We start from the raw sequence: 14877 nt of genomic DNA on the forward strand, positions 1-14877 counted from the left end.
GTGGCATACAGGGCCTCCTTTTAGTCCAAATGGCCTTTCATACTTCAGCATTTAGCCTGAGAACTCTAAACTATGCTAAGTAGGATGCACAGTGCAGGCCTCTCAGTTCTGAGCAGAGATTTTTAAATGTGTGGCACCATCAAGAGGCAACAGCTTGCACTGCCACAGTAACCAGGATTTAGGATTTGCTTTCAAGCAGAGAAGAACCTGCTTTTAACAGTAACTGTCACTGACTATTTTAACACAGGAGTACACTGAGACTTTAGCTATGTGTTCCCCCAAGGTGGAGTCACTAGGTTATTGCTAAACACTATTTTTTCTTTTTCTATCCCCCTCTTAGCCCTCCAATTAAAAAGAAAAAAAAAGACGTGGTAACTGTTTTTATTCTAGGTTAACTGGGGACAGCTGACAATCTTAATTTGCTAATGATTAATTATTTAATATTTACTGAATATCTAGATGTATGCCAGCAATTTGCTATTTAAAAGAAAAAGCCTATTATTCTCCAGTGACTCAAGGTGATCTGACCAGAGATATCAGTCTTTTTTATATTACCCACTAGTTATAGATTTACTTGTATTTTGTTAGAAATGGAAGAAGTCGGTTTAGAGAATGGATAACTTATTTAGGCAGTAAATAGCATCACCAATTTAATCCCGTGCTGTCCAATATATTATAACTAATTTCACTTTTTTTCATTTTTCTTGACATAAGAAAATTTTAAAATATGTGGTTCACATTTATGGCTCACATTGTATAGAGCTAGACTCTATAAGCCATCCAAATAAGCCATAATGGCAAAGAATTGACTGGCTGCTTTAAACAGCAGAGCTAAGTAACAAGGCTCCACAGAAACAAGGCAGGCTATGCTGAATCTGAAGATTAAGCCAATTAATGTAATGATGGTCATTCTGACTCAGACTATAGGAAGACATTTATAATTTCTTAATATCCCTTTAAAAAGTCTGAGCCACCAAGTTTATTTGGTTAGAAAAACCAACCTCTCACCCCATTTGCAGTTGAACTGGCTCACTTCCCACTAGCGCAAATATTTTTTAAAAATTAAAGCTATAGTCAGGATGTAGCAAGAGGAAGGCGACATCAGGAAGGAGATGCCTTTCAAGTCAGACTAGAAGACAAAAGAGTTTTCAAGACTTAAGCTTGCCTTCACATTCCAAACACATATTTAAAAAAAAAAAAAAAGATTAATACTATGGCTGAGGCACCGATAGTCATTCTCTTAACATTGTCCATTCTGCACACAACCAAGAAATGCTGTCAAATTTACAAGAAAGGTCTGAATGCCCCAATTTTTTCTTTTGGGATCAGGAGCCACTGAAATAGACGCAGCGAGAAGCAGGGAGAGAAGCAACACACAGCTACAGGTAGAGTAATTTTCACCAGACAACCCTCACTTTTCTTGGGTTTCTAAACAAATTTTCCAAATTATAAAACTGAATTTTATAACCTGTTTACTCTCTGGTCTTTAAAAAACACTATCTGTGTCTTATCACCGTAAGATAAGACAACACATACATTTATGTTATTAAATTGCATAACTCCTTAAATATGCTCAGTTATATATATAATTTTAGAAACATTAGAGATCTACTCAGCAGTACACAGCCTTGGTTTTTGTATGATCCTGGAGACCACCAATTCTTAGAAAGAATGCTATAAAATTAAAATAACTCATTTTCACCTTTTCATTTTTCATTGAAAATTGGAAGGGAATTTCTTGTTTCTGGAAGCAAAATGTATGCTGAGATAGTTGCATACTTCTGTATAGAGCTTTAGTGTTACCTGGAACTAAGCGCATAAATTTAAGGTTGAAATGTTTGGGAGCCTACAGTACAGAAAAAGGAAAGCCACAGCGAAAGTCATGAATGGGTATGAAAAACATTCATTTACTCTTCTCAAAGTCACCTATGCAATGCTTCCCTTTACTCTAGTCATCTGGCCAGGGGGTGGGTGTACAGTGGTGAGTAGGACAGACACAGTCCCAACCTCTTGCAACTTAAAATTCTTTAGTTATAAACTCCTTTCAAAGGAGCTATTGCAAAACACCTTCGAAACAATGGGGAATCATTGTCTCAGACTTTTCACCTGTTCAAATAAGAACCACCATGGAGATATTAACATGCGCTTTGAAAGAAGGCCAACCTTTATCTTCATTAGGGCAGAGCATGTAAAAAGTTAGGCAACCTTATTGCGTGATGCCTGGTGAGAGCTGGCATCATATTACAGCATGTCTGAGACATGAATGCCAAGTTTGGTCTTACCTAGTTCTAAGTGGCGACAATGCTGTTTATCAGGGCACCACAGATGGCGGTCGTCAACCGGACAGAAAATACTGGATTGCTACAAAGCAATTTGTGGGAGTACATCGGTTCTCCACAATAGCACACAGATGCTTTTGGTAATGGAACCAAATGAATACTCTTAAAAGCAGTAGGGTTTTCTTTAAGATTATTTTCCCTACTTCTTTTAAAAATGACTTGAACTACCCCAGATCATAAGTACAAGACGGCTATCACTACCTCTGTATCAAATGAGATGAATAAAAGAATATCCTGTCTACTTTATAATAATTTCTCTAGCCTCTGGAACAACTGTTTGTCCAAGGATCAGCATCCCAGCCCACTAGAGATCCTTCACCCACTACGCCTATTTGTCAAGCAGCTCAGAACTAGTTAGTTTAAACGAACACTGACCATCCCTAAAGGACATCATGAAGCCTAAGAACTTCATGCACACAGGGCCCAATCAAGACCTCACTTACACCTAGTAACTCTTAGTTTGGAATATTTTAAAACAAGGCTTGATATCTGATTTCTAAAATCATAAAAAAGAAAGAAAAGGCTGGCACAATAAAAGCAAGGTTTGGCAGCTGAGAGCAAGAAAGGAGGAAGAAAAATTGTAAAAAACTAAACATTTCACATAGCACAGCAGTTGGAAGCTATTTAATGTAGGCTCCAAGAAAATTATTATGCTTCATTAATAGGTCCTTGGAGGTTCATAATTAGGGTTCAATCTTTAAAACTCAATATAATTACTTTGAGTTTTCAAATAAAGATTGGACAAGTAAAGAAAAAAGAAAAACAGATGAAACACTGCTATAATCAAAGTTAAGCCAAAAAATACTGAAATCATGCTTCGTGAACTGGCTGTATGCTGCTTGGTTTCCTCATTAATGAGTTCAATAAATCTTTGCATCTACTCATTCTGTATTTGTGTTTATTTTTTTTTAAATTATGCTTTGACAATTTGGAGGTCCCAGTGAACTGTCCAAGTGGACTGCATCGCTCACGAAGTTTACCTCATGGGCTGGAAGCCCAGGCACAGCTTTTCTTGGCTCCTGCAGCAAATCCCAAATGGCAGTAGAACCTGACCTTCACTGACTCGATATTCTCTGAAGGTTTTGTTTTCCTATCCTGTGCTTTTGTTTTTGTTTCTGATTCTCAGCCAAGTCTGATCGGGGTTTGGGTTCGCACACAACCGACAGTTATTATCCCCGTTGGTGGCAGCAATGACTGGGGCTCTGGTTTTATGGTCTGACCACTTGGTGATCTGTCTGGCAGAACTGGAATCTAGTCTTGCTCAGGTGAAGGATGACTGGACATTTGTTTGTTGTTAGCTCTAATTTGTTTGTTGTTTTCCTATCTGTGAGTTCAAATCAGGACAATTTTGTGCCCAGTGGAGAAGCCACCAGTCTTGTTCCAGTGTTTACTTTTGATCTGTAGCTGAGGCCATTGAACTTTTGCTGTTTTTAATGTCTGTGTCTCTATACCTGATGGGGTGAAAATCACTGTGTGGGGGTGAAATATTTTCCTACCTCCTGAGAATAATAATAATAAATTAAAATAAAGGATTTCTGCTTCTGATTAGTTTATAGAGACTAATAGCTCTTAAAGAAATCTAACATTTCCCAAATTCCAGAAAATAAAATTCAAATAATTTTAATGTGTTCCTCTTTTAGAAAAAGACCTTTCTCATCAAAACTGTTGACTTCATAAGCATTTTTTCCCTTAGAAAACAAGTTTACATGATTAAAGTGAATGCTTATACAAGTCAGACTGATTTGATAATCTTATTTTAAAAATAGCTCTATGTCTTTGCCTTATTTTATCAGTGTATAGTATAATAAAAGTGTAATTTCATTTTAAAATAAGTTGATTGGGTTTATCATAAAGGGATTAGTTTATCTGAACTTCTTAAATGTCATATTAGTTTACTTCAGAGATAAGCTAAGATTACTTCCATATGATGCTTACGATTATGGAAAATATAAAATTTGTGCTCAACTGAACAAAATTATAATGGTAACCAACCTTTTATATCAATCATGTTCTGTGATGTGTCAGCTTAAACATAATTTCCAACATCTTTAAGTTAAGTACCTTTGTCTTAAAGTGTCTGGTTGTTCCAAAATGTGAAAGAAAACCGTGAAGAACAAAAGTTGATGAAAAGTTAAAAATTCTAGGTTTGCAGAAATGGAGCTTTATTTGACTTGGTTTATAATATGTGCAAAGAATTAAGTCCATAATGACATAATAAAATGTTAAAATTTTGGCAAAGTTTATAAAACTTTGATAGGTTTATTTATGAAGCAATTTTTAAAAAAAATGTAACGCACGACAAGTGCCCTATTAATGTAAAACTAAAATGCAGTTATCTCTACTGAAATGACACACTGATCTTGGAGAAATCAGCCTATGCTTACAAAAGGCAGTTTAAGTTTATTTTTCTATGTAATCTGCCCAGAAAGAACAATTTCAGTATCTCGCAGGAGTAACTTTGTGTGCCTTGTGCTAACTGGGATATATTCTTGCATATTTAAAATGAAAAAAAACTTTCTCATTTCTAAGTGACTTAAGATTTCTTGTTTATTATAAAATAACCTATTGTCACTTAATTATTAGGTAACCAAACTGCAAACAGTCATTGTTCACAGGCATAGACAATCCTATATTACTCAAGTGATAAAATCTCTGGTTAATATTTGATTTTGCCTTCCCAAGATCAGACCCTAAATTTAGAAAAAAGTTTTTTCCAAGATATCTTTTATACCTGAACTATCTTTAAATTTCCCCAGAAGACTCCTGGACAATCACAAGATTCATTCCTTAATCTTACCAAAAAAAAAAAATACTAGAAATAATTAAGTTTGTTTGCTATGCCCCTTAATTATAAATAGGTCAACACTATCAAGAATTGCACAGGAAGATTTGTCAAGTCAAATGAGAAGCTCAGCCTTTCCCAGGCTAATTTTGAACAGGTAAAATATTATAATATTATAATATAAATAAAAGTCAGAGATGCATACTTACAGAAAGACCCTGGATATACGTCAAAGTCCTCATTCTCTGTGATACATTTTTGCCCTCAGGGGAAACACTGACTAAGTAAGACCCTGACAGAAAATTTTAACTCTCCTAGTTGATATTGTTTGTTAAGTTATCCATAGATTAACCATGGTCACTTGCTCTTAACCTCACCAGTAGTCTCTGCTTTTCTCTCATGCTTACCTAAAGACTCTGCTTACGTTCTAGACTAGAATGTGCCTTTACCAAAGAGTCTCAGAGCCTCATGGAAAGAACTTTACCAGATACTCTTCACCCTTGAGAGTTCAAAGAATAGACTTAAGGGTGGAGGCTTCTGAGCTGATATTATGTAGACAACTATGAGGCAGTACTAGGCAGCTACATCAGATTTTCAGGACTTTTTTAGTCCAGAAATAGATGACTTTGTGTAATTAAATTAACGACCCAAGATGCAGAGGAATAAGAACTGATTACATAAAACTGATGGAATTGATACAGTAAATCTAATTTCTAAATGTAAATATGTTTTGGAAGATTATTGGTATTATTTTCAATGTTCTATTTTTTGATAGAAAAACCCTTTAGCTTTTAACTTGATGTATCTCTAACCTTCAATTTAGTTGACTATGATTTTGCAAATTAAATGAAACATTCTTTTAATGGTAGCTTGTTCTGCTTGTTCTCTCAGAAATCAGAAAGAAATATTTTTTTCTAAGACACTTTACTTTTTAATGGCACTAACATTCTTTTCAGAAGCTCAATAAGAATCTGTCCTCGGTTTTACTGGGAAGTAATCAAAAATAAACTATGCAACAGAGTCCAAACCTAGAGTGTCAGATTTAAAAATAAGCCTCATTTCAACAGATATGACAAATCCATTATTAAGGAAAAAGAGTTATTTTAACATTTGGAGCCAATACCCACAAAGCTCTTCCAAGAAGTTGAACTCGGACCTATTGGTAGCTTACAAGGCATCAACTTTACAGGCCAAAAGGAAGGTCACTTCTGGAATTGCCAGGAGCCTTAGCAGATGTGGGGACACTAGAGAAAAGAGAAACTCACCAACACTTATAAGTGCTGAAGAGGAAGACCAGTGGAAATGAATTTTAAGTTTGGTTTCCTATCTGTGGAACAAAAAGAGTAAACAAGAGCATTTGAGGAAGACCTTTGGAGGGATGGAAACCACTGAACTGCTCTCCCAGATTCCTTAATAAATGATCAGATAGACGTTAATTCTCCTACTCCATTAATAATGATTGTTCAGCTAGTATAGTGCTAAGTTTGCCATCCATATGCAATAAGGCTTTTATATGTTACTTAAAACTTCTTCTTGACTTATGCCAATGAATCAAGCCTAAATACAATGCTTTTGCGACCATGAAAAACCTCTGGAGATTATTATAACAAAGGAAACTGTCATACTGGAGCATCATCTAACAGATCCACCCACGGAACATCGAACTCTTTAAGGCTACACACATTTATGTTCTTACTAGTCCATAGTAGGATATTTGGAAACTCTGTAGGAATAGACATTAACTTATCAAATTGATGAGTAATTAAGTTATTTTTTTGCTAAAATGTCCAACAAATTTTGTCCTGTATAGATGTCAATGATTTCTGTCCATTATAATCAGTACAAAGGTTACAATAGTATTGTCCTATAGGGCATTAACTAGTTCGGTGTGTGATTCATAAATCTTATTCCAGCATGCTTTCTTTTAGTAACTAAAATACTTTTGCTACTCCTATACTTTTGTAAACCAGCTTTACCATCCTGCTGTTTCCCCCATGAAAGAAACACATAATTCATCATTAATGAATCAACATAATCTGTGACAGCCATTCAGCCTATAACCAAAACCAAAACAAACAAAAAAACCCTTATGCTTAAAAGAAGAGAGAATAGAAAAATGCAGTAGTTTGCTCTCATTCATTATGGAATTCTCAAGGAATATTTTCCAAAATAAGCATAAATCCATTTTAAATAGAGAAAGACAAGTCAAACCATTTTTGCGTATGCGCAGCTGGGAGTCACGGCATGCGCTAAGAGACACGGCTGAAGGGAATGTGAGGCTGCGTGTGGGTGCACAGTGCGGAGAAATGGTCGAGCACCATTTAGGCAACCTTCTGATTTTCCACAATCCTACCTAAACCCTGATACATTATAGTTTCACTGATTATTTCTATGATACATGCAAATTTGATGATACACATAATACAAATCGGCGTTTCCTCACAGTCTTAAAGAAAAAGTTGGTAAGACATAAGGAATTCAGTAAAATTCACAACTACCTTTGTTAGGTTTCTCAAGAATATATACCTGTGAGAACTCTGCAGAGCAACTTAACATAACATTCGGCACATGTGGGCCTTCTAAATACCCACAGGTGACTAGCGCCAGTGAGCTGGGAAGAGGAGAGAGATCAGGAGAAATTCTAGGAAGGGGCGGCTGGTGCCCATGGAAATTCTACGCGCCCACAGAAATCCTTGGAGTTTGTCTCCAAGAAGCTGTTCAATGGGACAGTGAGGTCAAGCCAGGTGATTACCAATCGCTCCATCTCCTGCTCCCTGAGCCGCTCCTCCCTCTGCCGCCGGTGGTAATCCATCAGGTCGTCGCGCCCTGAGATGGAACTGATGCTGCTTTTCCGCTCCCGGTGGACCGGCTGGGGGGTCCCTGAGGCCTGTCTGAGGCTCTCCAAATCGGCATCATCCAACTCCACAGATCCGCACGAGAACTTCCTCCTGGCCGCAAACACTCTGTCTGGCTCCAGGGGAGGAAAGGAGTGAGCCGAGCTGGTCCCCGAGTAGGACGCCTTATCAAAGTCATCAGAGGTACAGGAGGAGGTGGAGGCCAGGAGCATCTTCCGAGCCACGCGAGGACTGCCGGGGACACTGAGGGCGGAACTGACATAAGGGGTGCCCTCGGACACAGAGGTTTTACAGGGTAAAGCGCCTGAGCTCAAAGAGGAAAAATTCAGGTAATTGTCGTTGTCTATGATGCTATGAGGTAGATCCTTTCCCCCCAGTTTGCTTCGCTTGGAGTTGCCCAGAGAGTTTCTCGGAGGCAAACTGAGAGGCGTGAGCTGGTTCTCCGTGGCCCGGTGCAACCTGGGCAGCGAGCGGCTGTAGGCTCCCATGTGACTCAGGCTGCTGCCCGAATACTTCCTAGTTCTTAAGCTGATGTTTTCAGACGCCGCCTCCTTGGGTCTCGCCAGCCTGGGCTGCAGCATCAGGCTGTCCTGGATGCTCATTTTTCTGGCTTGCTTTGGGCTCGAAGGCATGCTGGCCGCCCCTGATCTGCTGGCCGGAGAGGGGCCGGTGTCGCTCAGGGAGCTCCCGTTCCACATGGCCAGCAGGGAGCCAGACGTCTTTCGGCTCTCCAGCCCTCCAAGAAAGTAGAAGTTGTCGTGGGATTTATTCCTCGAGCTGTGTTTGGAATAGGGAGGCTTCTCCGAGAGCCTCAGGGACCGTTCACCGTCCCGGCCAGTGAAATGATCAAAGTCGGCCCTTCCACGGGAATACCCACCGAGGGAGGGGGAAGTGCTGCGTAAGGGGGCGGGGGGCTTCATGGAAATGCTCTTGTCGGTTCCATCGCAAGAGAATGGCTTGCTTCCCTGGATTTTGGCCAAGGAGGGACTACTTCGGACGCTGGTTCCCAAAGGGGAAGGGCTTCTCTTCGCAGGCACAGGTTGTGAGAGGGTCAAGTAGGAGCCAGAATAGTCTCCGTTGGCTTTAAATCTCAGGCTGGAAGCGTATTTCTTTGGGCTCAGGTTCTCCATCATGTTTTTGGAATCGTTCTCGAGGGGATTCGCCGCAAATCTTGCCTCTAGACTGCCATTCTGTAAATCCAGCTGTTGCTGCACGTGGCTATGCTCGGCCATAATGTTGCTGGAATCTGCAAAGGAAAAAGAAAGGGAAAGTTTTACTTGAAGAAAGTTTAAAAAGACCAAGCCCTTGTCAGCCCACATTTGAACAAAGAGCCGTGCAGCCTGACCTAATGTAATTAACAGACACAATCTCTGTTTTAGTAATAAACCTAACAAACATGTACTGCACAGTGAAGGTTAACAAAGACCACTGATCTGGGATGGTTTTTGTTCAAAAGAAAAAAGTAACTCAAGAGGCCATCAGTGATATTTGAGAAGAACAAATCCCTAGGTACAGGTGAAGGATTAGGCTGTTACATTAAAAAAAGCCCATTTCCCTTTAGGGTTCTAGTCCTGGGCAGACCACCTGCTTCCTGAGCACCTAGCAAACACCCCAAAGGCTGATGCGGTGGGCCTTCCTTTACATGTCTCTGCTAGAATCATTAACTGCTCAGAAGTAAAGTCCTGAGGAAACATAATTCACACTGTGTCAGAGAAAGAAGATTTTATGTTAGACACTGATCAAAAACATCGAGGTTAGAAGACGGTTCTTCAAGAGGGCTTTCAACAAACCTGCTCAACAAAAAGACTTAATACAGCTCCTGTACCCATCAGAAAAAGAGAAGCGATAGAGGAAAGAGAGAAAAGAGTGTTCCCCAAATTACCCCGGTATCAGGGACAGGGTGGACGGAGTATTTAAAAACCTGAAACACATATCCTTCAAGTTCCCGGGTACCCCAAAGGAACCATGTGCATCCTTGATCTCAAAGTCCCTCCTCTCTCAGAAATACCCTTCTCCCTCTTTAGCACCTACTTGAGCCCACCCATTCCTCAAGACTCAGATTAGGATTCTATCTTCCATGATTACAATTTTTTAAAAAATGTATGCACCCATACAGGTATTTTTGGAATCTAGCTTGAATAATATTAATTTAAGAAACTAAAGTTTTAGTCTATGAAACAATGTTGTTTTTTTTAAAAAAAAAAATATATTGATTTCAGAGAGAGGAAAGGAGAGGGAGAGAGAGAGATAGAAACATCAATGATGAGCAAGTCATTGATCGAGCCCGCAACCCAGGCATGTGCCCTGATCAGGAATCAAACCCCGATCGCCTGGATCCTAGGTTGACGCTCAACCCCTGAGCCAAGTCTGGCCGGGCTGAAACTATGTTTTCATTGCAAATTATCACTGCAAATGAGAAGGCTTAAACATCTAACTGATAAAAAGATTATCTTTAGATCATCGTCAAAGTGGAAACAGACATTCTCGCTGAACTCGTGCACTGCCAACCAAGATGGTCCTCCAACTCCTCAGGCACCTGAGACACTAGGTATTACATATCTGGTCTCTACCTAAACACTGTCGCTTATGGTCAGTAATCAGTTTCATAGTGTGTATGTTTTCATAATTAGGCCACAAGATTAAGGAAGAGAGATTAAGAAAGGTTATGTCTCTTATTTCTGTCTTATCTCCGACCTCTCCTGACTCCCACTGTCCCATAGGTGAGACACTCAATGAACCCAAGTTTTAAATTTCACCCTGGCCTTCCCCGCTCCTCCCTCCCAGCCACAGACTGAAGGAACTCCGCCTTGCCTGCTCGGCCTCACAGACGTCCTGGGCAAATTCAGACAGCCTAATAAGGCACTGCTTCTTGTCCACGGAGTAGAGCCAAGAAACAGTCGGGCTGCTTAAATCCTAGTGGGGGGCTTAGTACCCATGACCCCATAAAGCTGCAGCTTCCCCCAACAAGCTCTGCCTTATCTTCCAACCCAAAGCCCTGTCCTGATGGATAAAAGCATGATTATCTTTTGAAGTGTCCTCAAAAAAAAAAAAAAATTAAAAAATTGGAATTCTCCTGTAGAATTGCCTCCCAATTGGAATCTGGCCCTGCCATTTGGCTCTTGCCAGGTATGTTATTTCTCAGGAACAGTGCCATCTCTGCCCCCAAGACAAATGTCCCTCTCAGCAACTGTCTACTACCACCATTCTGGCCTTGAAAGCAACAGCAGCCTGGTCTGAGACATACCCCACCATGCCCCCTTAGAGGACTGAAACCAAGACGGCCTTCAGGCTTGGTCCCTTCTGTTACCAACTAGCTTCATCTCTGCCTGGCTTGTCATACTGAAAGTCCAGGAAACCTCGGCCAGTTCCCTCAAGTTAAATATTTTTCAATGGAGGAAACAAAATAGGTAGATACTGAGGATATTACAGCATTATTTATTATAAGGGGCGAGCAGACTCCCTCCTTCACTATCTCCCTTTCCTCTATCACTTTTCTATCATCTTCTTTCTCATTTTATCCATCAACTAATCCTACCAGCACTGTCCTTAAAACATATTCTCATCTGATCTCTTCTTACCATTTCCACTGCTATCTCCCTCTTACATACAAGCCAATACCTTCCATTGCCTTGTCTCTGTGCCTCTTCTCCTGCAACAAGAATAACCACGGGCTGGAATCGCGCTGAAAAGTTAGCAGTGGTTTTATCTGGGGGGTGACTTTTAATTCACTTTCCTCATAGTAGTTTGTATTTTTCCACATTTTAAACAATGTATGTGGGTTACTTTAACAATAAGAAAAACTCCCACTTATTGTAAAATACTATAATACAATCTAGAGCGCGACACATCAAGTTAATTAGACTCATTTTTCCTAAGTTCCTGACCAATTTTTGAGCCAGATATTAGCTCTCCCCCAAAATAGTTTATTTTAAAGAACTTTTTGATTAGACTAACTTAATACGCAAATATTCGAAGACTTCCACATTTTTTCTGAACTCTCCTAAATGACTCAGGTAAAAATGTTAATTATGTAAATTTACCATTTATGCATCTGAAAACCTACAAAATCAAATGTAACACCTTCTGTAACATGAATAAAGCGAACAGAGTAGTTATTAAAAAAAAGTCTCCAGATGTTTGCTGATCATAGCTGACAATAATATTAGTATCCTCATATATTTTTTTAAAGGAGTAACTAGGATATTTCAGGATTTCAAGCAGTTCTACTTATTGTATAGAAAAAAATTTAAATCTCAATAGGAATTTTGAGGTACTTCATTAAGTAGGTATTAAGTGCCTACCACATCCCAGACACTGGCTTAGCAGGCCTTAGCGTTGCCCACTAATATTCCCGTTCTCCTCCTCCCGCAAACACAGCGATGCTGCTCTGCATCATCCCCGGGACAATGCCCCTTGCTCTGAGCCATCAGATAGGAGTCTGTGGAGGCTCCGCTGGCCTACACCCTTCAACGAGGGCACCAAGGATCAGGGCCCTTGCCAACCCTAGAGCGGCTTAAGCCGCAGAGATTTGGGAGTTGTTACTAGGAAGGCGTTAATCTCAATTAAGTGCCTACCATAAACCAGGCTTTGAGCTAGGAACTGGCAAGTATGTGGTCAAAGACATCCTTTCCTGCCTTTACATAGCTTACAGTCCAAAGGGAAAGACACACATATGAACAAATGCTGTAACAGGATGACACGTATCTCAATAAAGGACCGACTGACAGATTGGTAAAGGGGCACGGAGGGAGGCTAACCCAGCGACAGTGGTAGTCTGGGGAAGTTACGGTACAAATAAATGACAATGAAGTTAAGTCTATTGAAGGAAAGGCTATTATATCCAATGAATAGCATAAAGCTACATCCATGCCTAAAATGTGATTTTAAGGGCATAAACTAAATCCCAAGCCCATCTGAGGCAGACTACTGGTACATCCAGCAAACACCCTGTCTCTGACAGACAAAAATTGTGCAGGAAAACAGCAACAGTTATCTTCTATATCATGGTCTTTAAAAATCTAGGATGTAACACTCTTGGGATAAACAGTATTTAATAACCATGTATCTCCCTCTGATAGTTAATCCTTTCACATCTCCACCACTGTGTAAGATAAACTGTCCAGGATCCAAGGCACATGCCTGCCCTAAATGGAATTTAAATTAGACAACATCCTCCAACCATTTAGGATGTTTTAGACAATGATACAAAATGAAATACGTAAGTAAGGTGTTAGAATAAACAAGAAAATAATTGAAGCCAGTTAGTGGGGAAGACTTTGGTTTTACAACAATGTATGTAAAATGGGAAACAGAACTAAGTTAGATAGAAAAGGTATTTCCACAATGTGCAGAAACAGCAATCCAGAAAGTAAGGCAGAGCAGATGTTATTAAATAGAACTCAAAGCTAAGCACGAAATCCAAGCTTTGCATTTTAAATATTTACTCTAACAGTAGAGTTGAAGGGTTTAACACCTCATGTCAAAAAGGATACTTAAGTTTAATTTTTGACTCAGAAACATAAAATGTTGATGTCATTTTTTTTTAACCCTCACCTGGGGACATGCTTAGAGAGAGGAAAGGATAGAGACAGAGGTAGAGAGAGAGATATAGAGACAGAGATAGAAATAGAGATAGAGAGAGAAAGAGAGGGAGAGAGAAACACTGATCGGTTGCCTTCCGTATGTGCCCCAATTGGTGATCGAACCAGCAACCTTTTGATGCACAGGACAACACTCAACCAATGGGCCATTCTGGCCAACTTTGATGCCATTTTAGATAACAAAACATATTAATATATTTCAACCTGTTTGCAGCTGCAAATGCTACTTAATCACCCAAGTGAAATACTACCAAACTGTTTCCTCTTTATTTTGGACCAATATAATTGTAGAGTATGAAACCACTACAGGTTTCTTACTACCCTGCAGGGTGGCAACACTGGTTCCCCTCTCCACCTCACATACACTTTTAGAAACTAAAAGTTACTTAATTACTGAAGTAGTTTGGTTGGGCAAACAAAACATAATACCAAAATATCTGAAATAATACTGGCTGGAAGAAGATCTGCTTTACAGACCTAGGGAGAGACAAGCAGAGCATTTGCAAATAATAAACCACATCTGAGAAACAGCCATGCACCATTTCTCCACCACACATATTTGTAGAAGAAAGTTACAGATGATTTGGATGGAAGGACATTCCAGAGACTATTTATTTAAAGGGATATTCATGTTTGACATCCCAGGTTTCAGTTCAACCTTATTGGCTGTTAGGAATGTGTGAAAACTTGTCCATTTGAAGGTTTATCATCAAAGACAAATCTGGCATTCATTCATTTTCCTAAAACTTAGTCTACCTGCCATAGCCGAGTACATATGTATACTTAGCTTGCTATCTCTTAATCCCACAAATCAACTCACTCAAAAGGTGGAGAATCTGCCACACGGGTGGCATTTCTGACTCCAGGAGTGACAAGAATGACTGTTGCTACCTCTTTCCTTCCCTACTTCTGGAGTATTCTTTTCATTGCCGGTGAGATCACTTGAGTGGGCATCTAGAAATGGGAAAAGTATAGGAGAATGTAGAACAGTGTGGGCAAAAAAGGGGTTTTATGGAAAGTCACCTCACTGGGTGATCTGATCATAAATTCCCAAATGGGCAGGTCATGGTGGGTAGTCAAGCTCCAGGCGAATAACCTCTTTAGTAAAAGGTTTATCTTTGCCTTAAGCAAGGCCTGTCCAAAGTTTCTATGCATCTAGGTTAATAAACCTTCGAAATGCCTCTTTTCCAAGCCTCAGCAGCAAATCCACCCTCAAAAAAGCATATAATCTTAACTCTTCTGTAATCCAATCCCCACCTTCACTTAACGCTCCTTATGTTCCCCCCTTACCCCAAATGCAT

The 14877-nt window shown here is 39.7% G+C and overlaps 1 protein-coding gene across 9 annotated transcripts in view; it reads right to left on the bottom strand.

The window, feature by feature from the left end:
- Positions 1–14877, bottom strand: part of PHLDB2 (pleckstrin homology like domain family B member 2) — a 200518-nt gene that overhangs the window by 69273 nt on the left and 116368 nt on the right. For all 9 annotated transcript variants that reach the window (XM_081139351.1, XM_081139349.1, XM_081139347.1 and 6 more), the window contains one exon: positions 7874–9222. In XM_081139351.1, coding sequence (XP_080995477.1) covers positions 7874–9222 — 1349 coding nt within the window. The remainder of the gene's footprint in view (positions 1–7873; positions 9223–14877) is intronic.

Source organism: Miniopterus schreibersii (genome assembly GCF_964146895.1).
Source record: "Miniopterus schreibersii genome assembly, chromosome: 5".
Taxonomy (NCBI): Eukaryota; Metazoa; Chordata; class Mammalia; order Chiroptera; family Miniopteridae; genus Miniopterus; species Miniopterus schreibersii.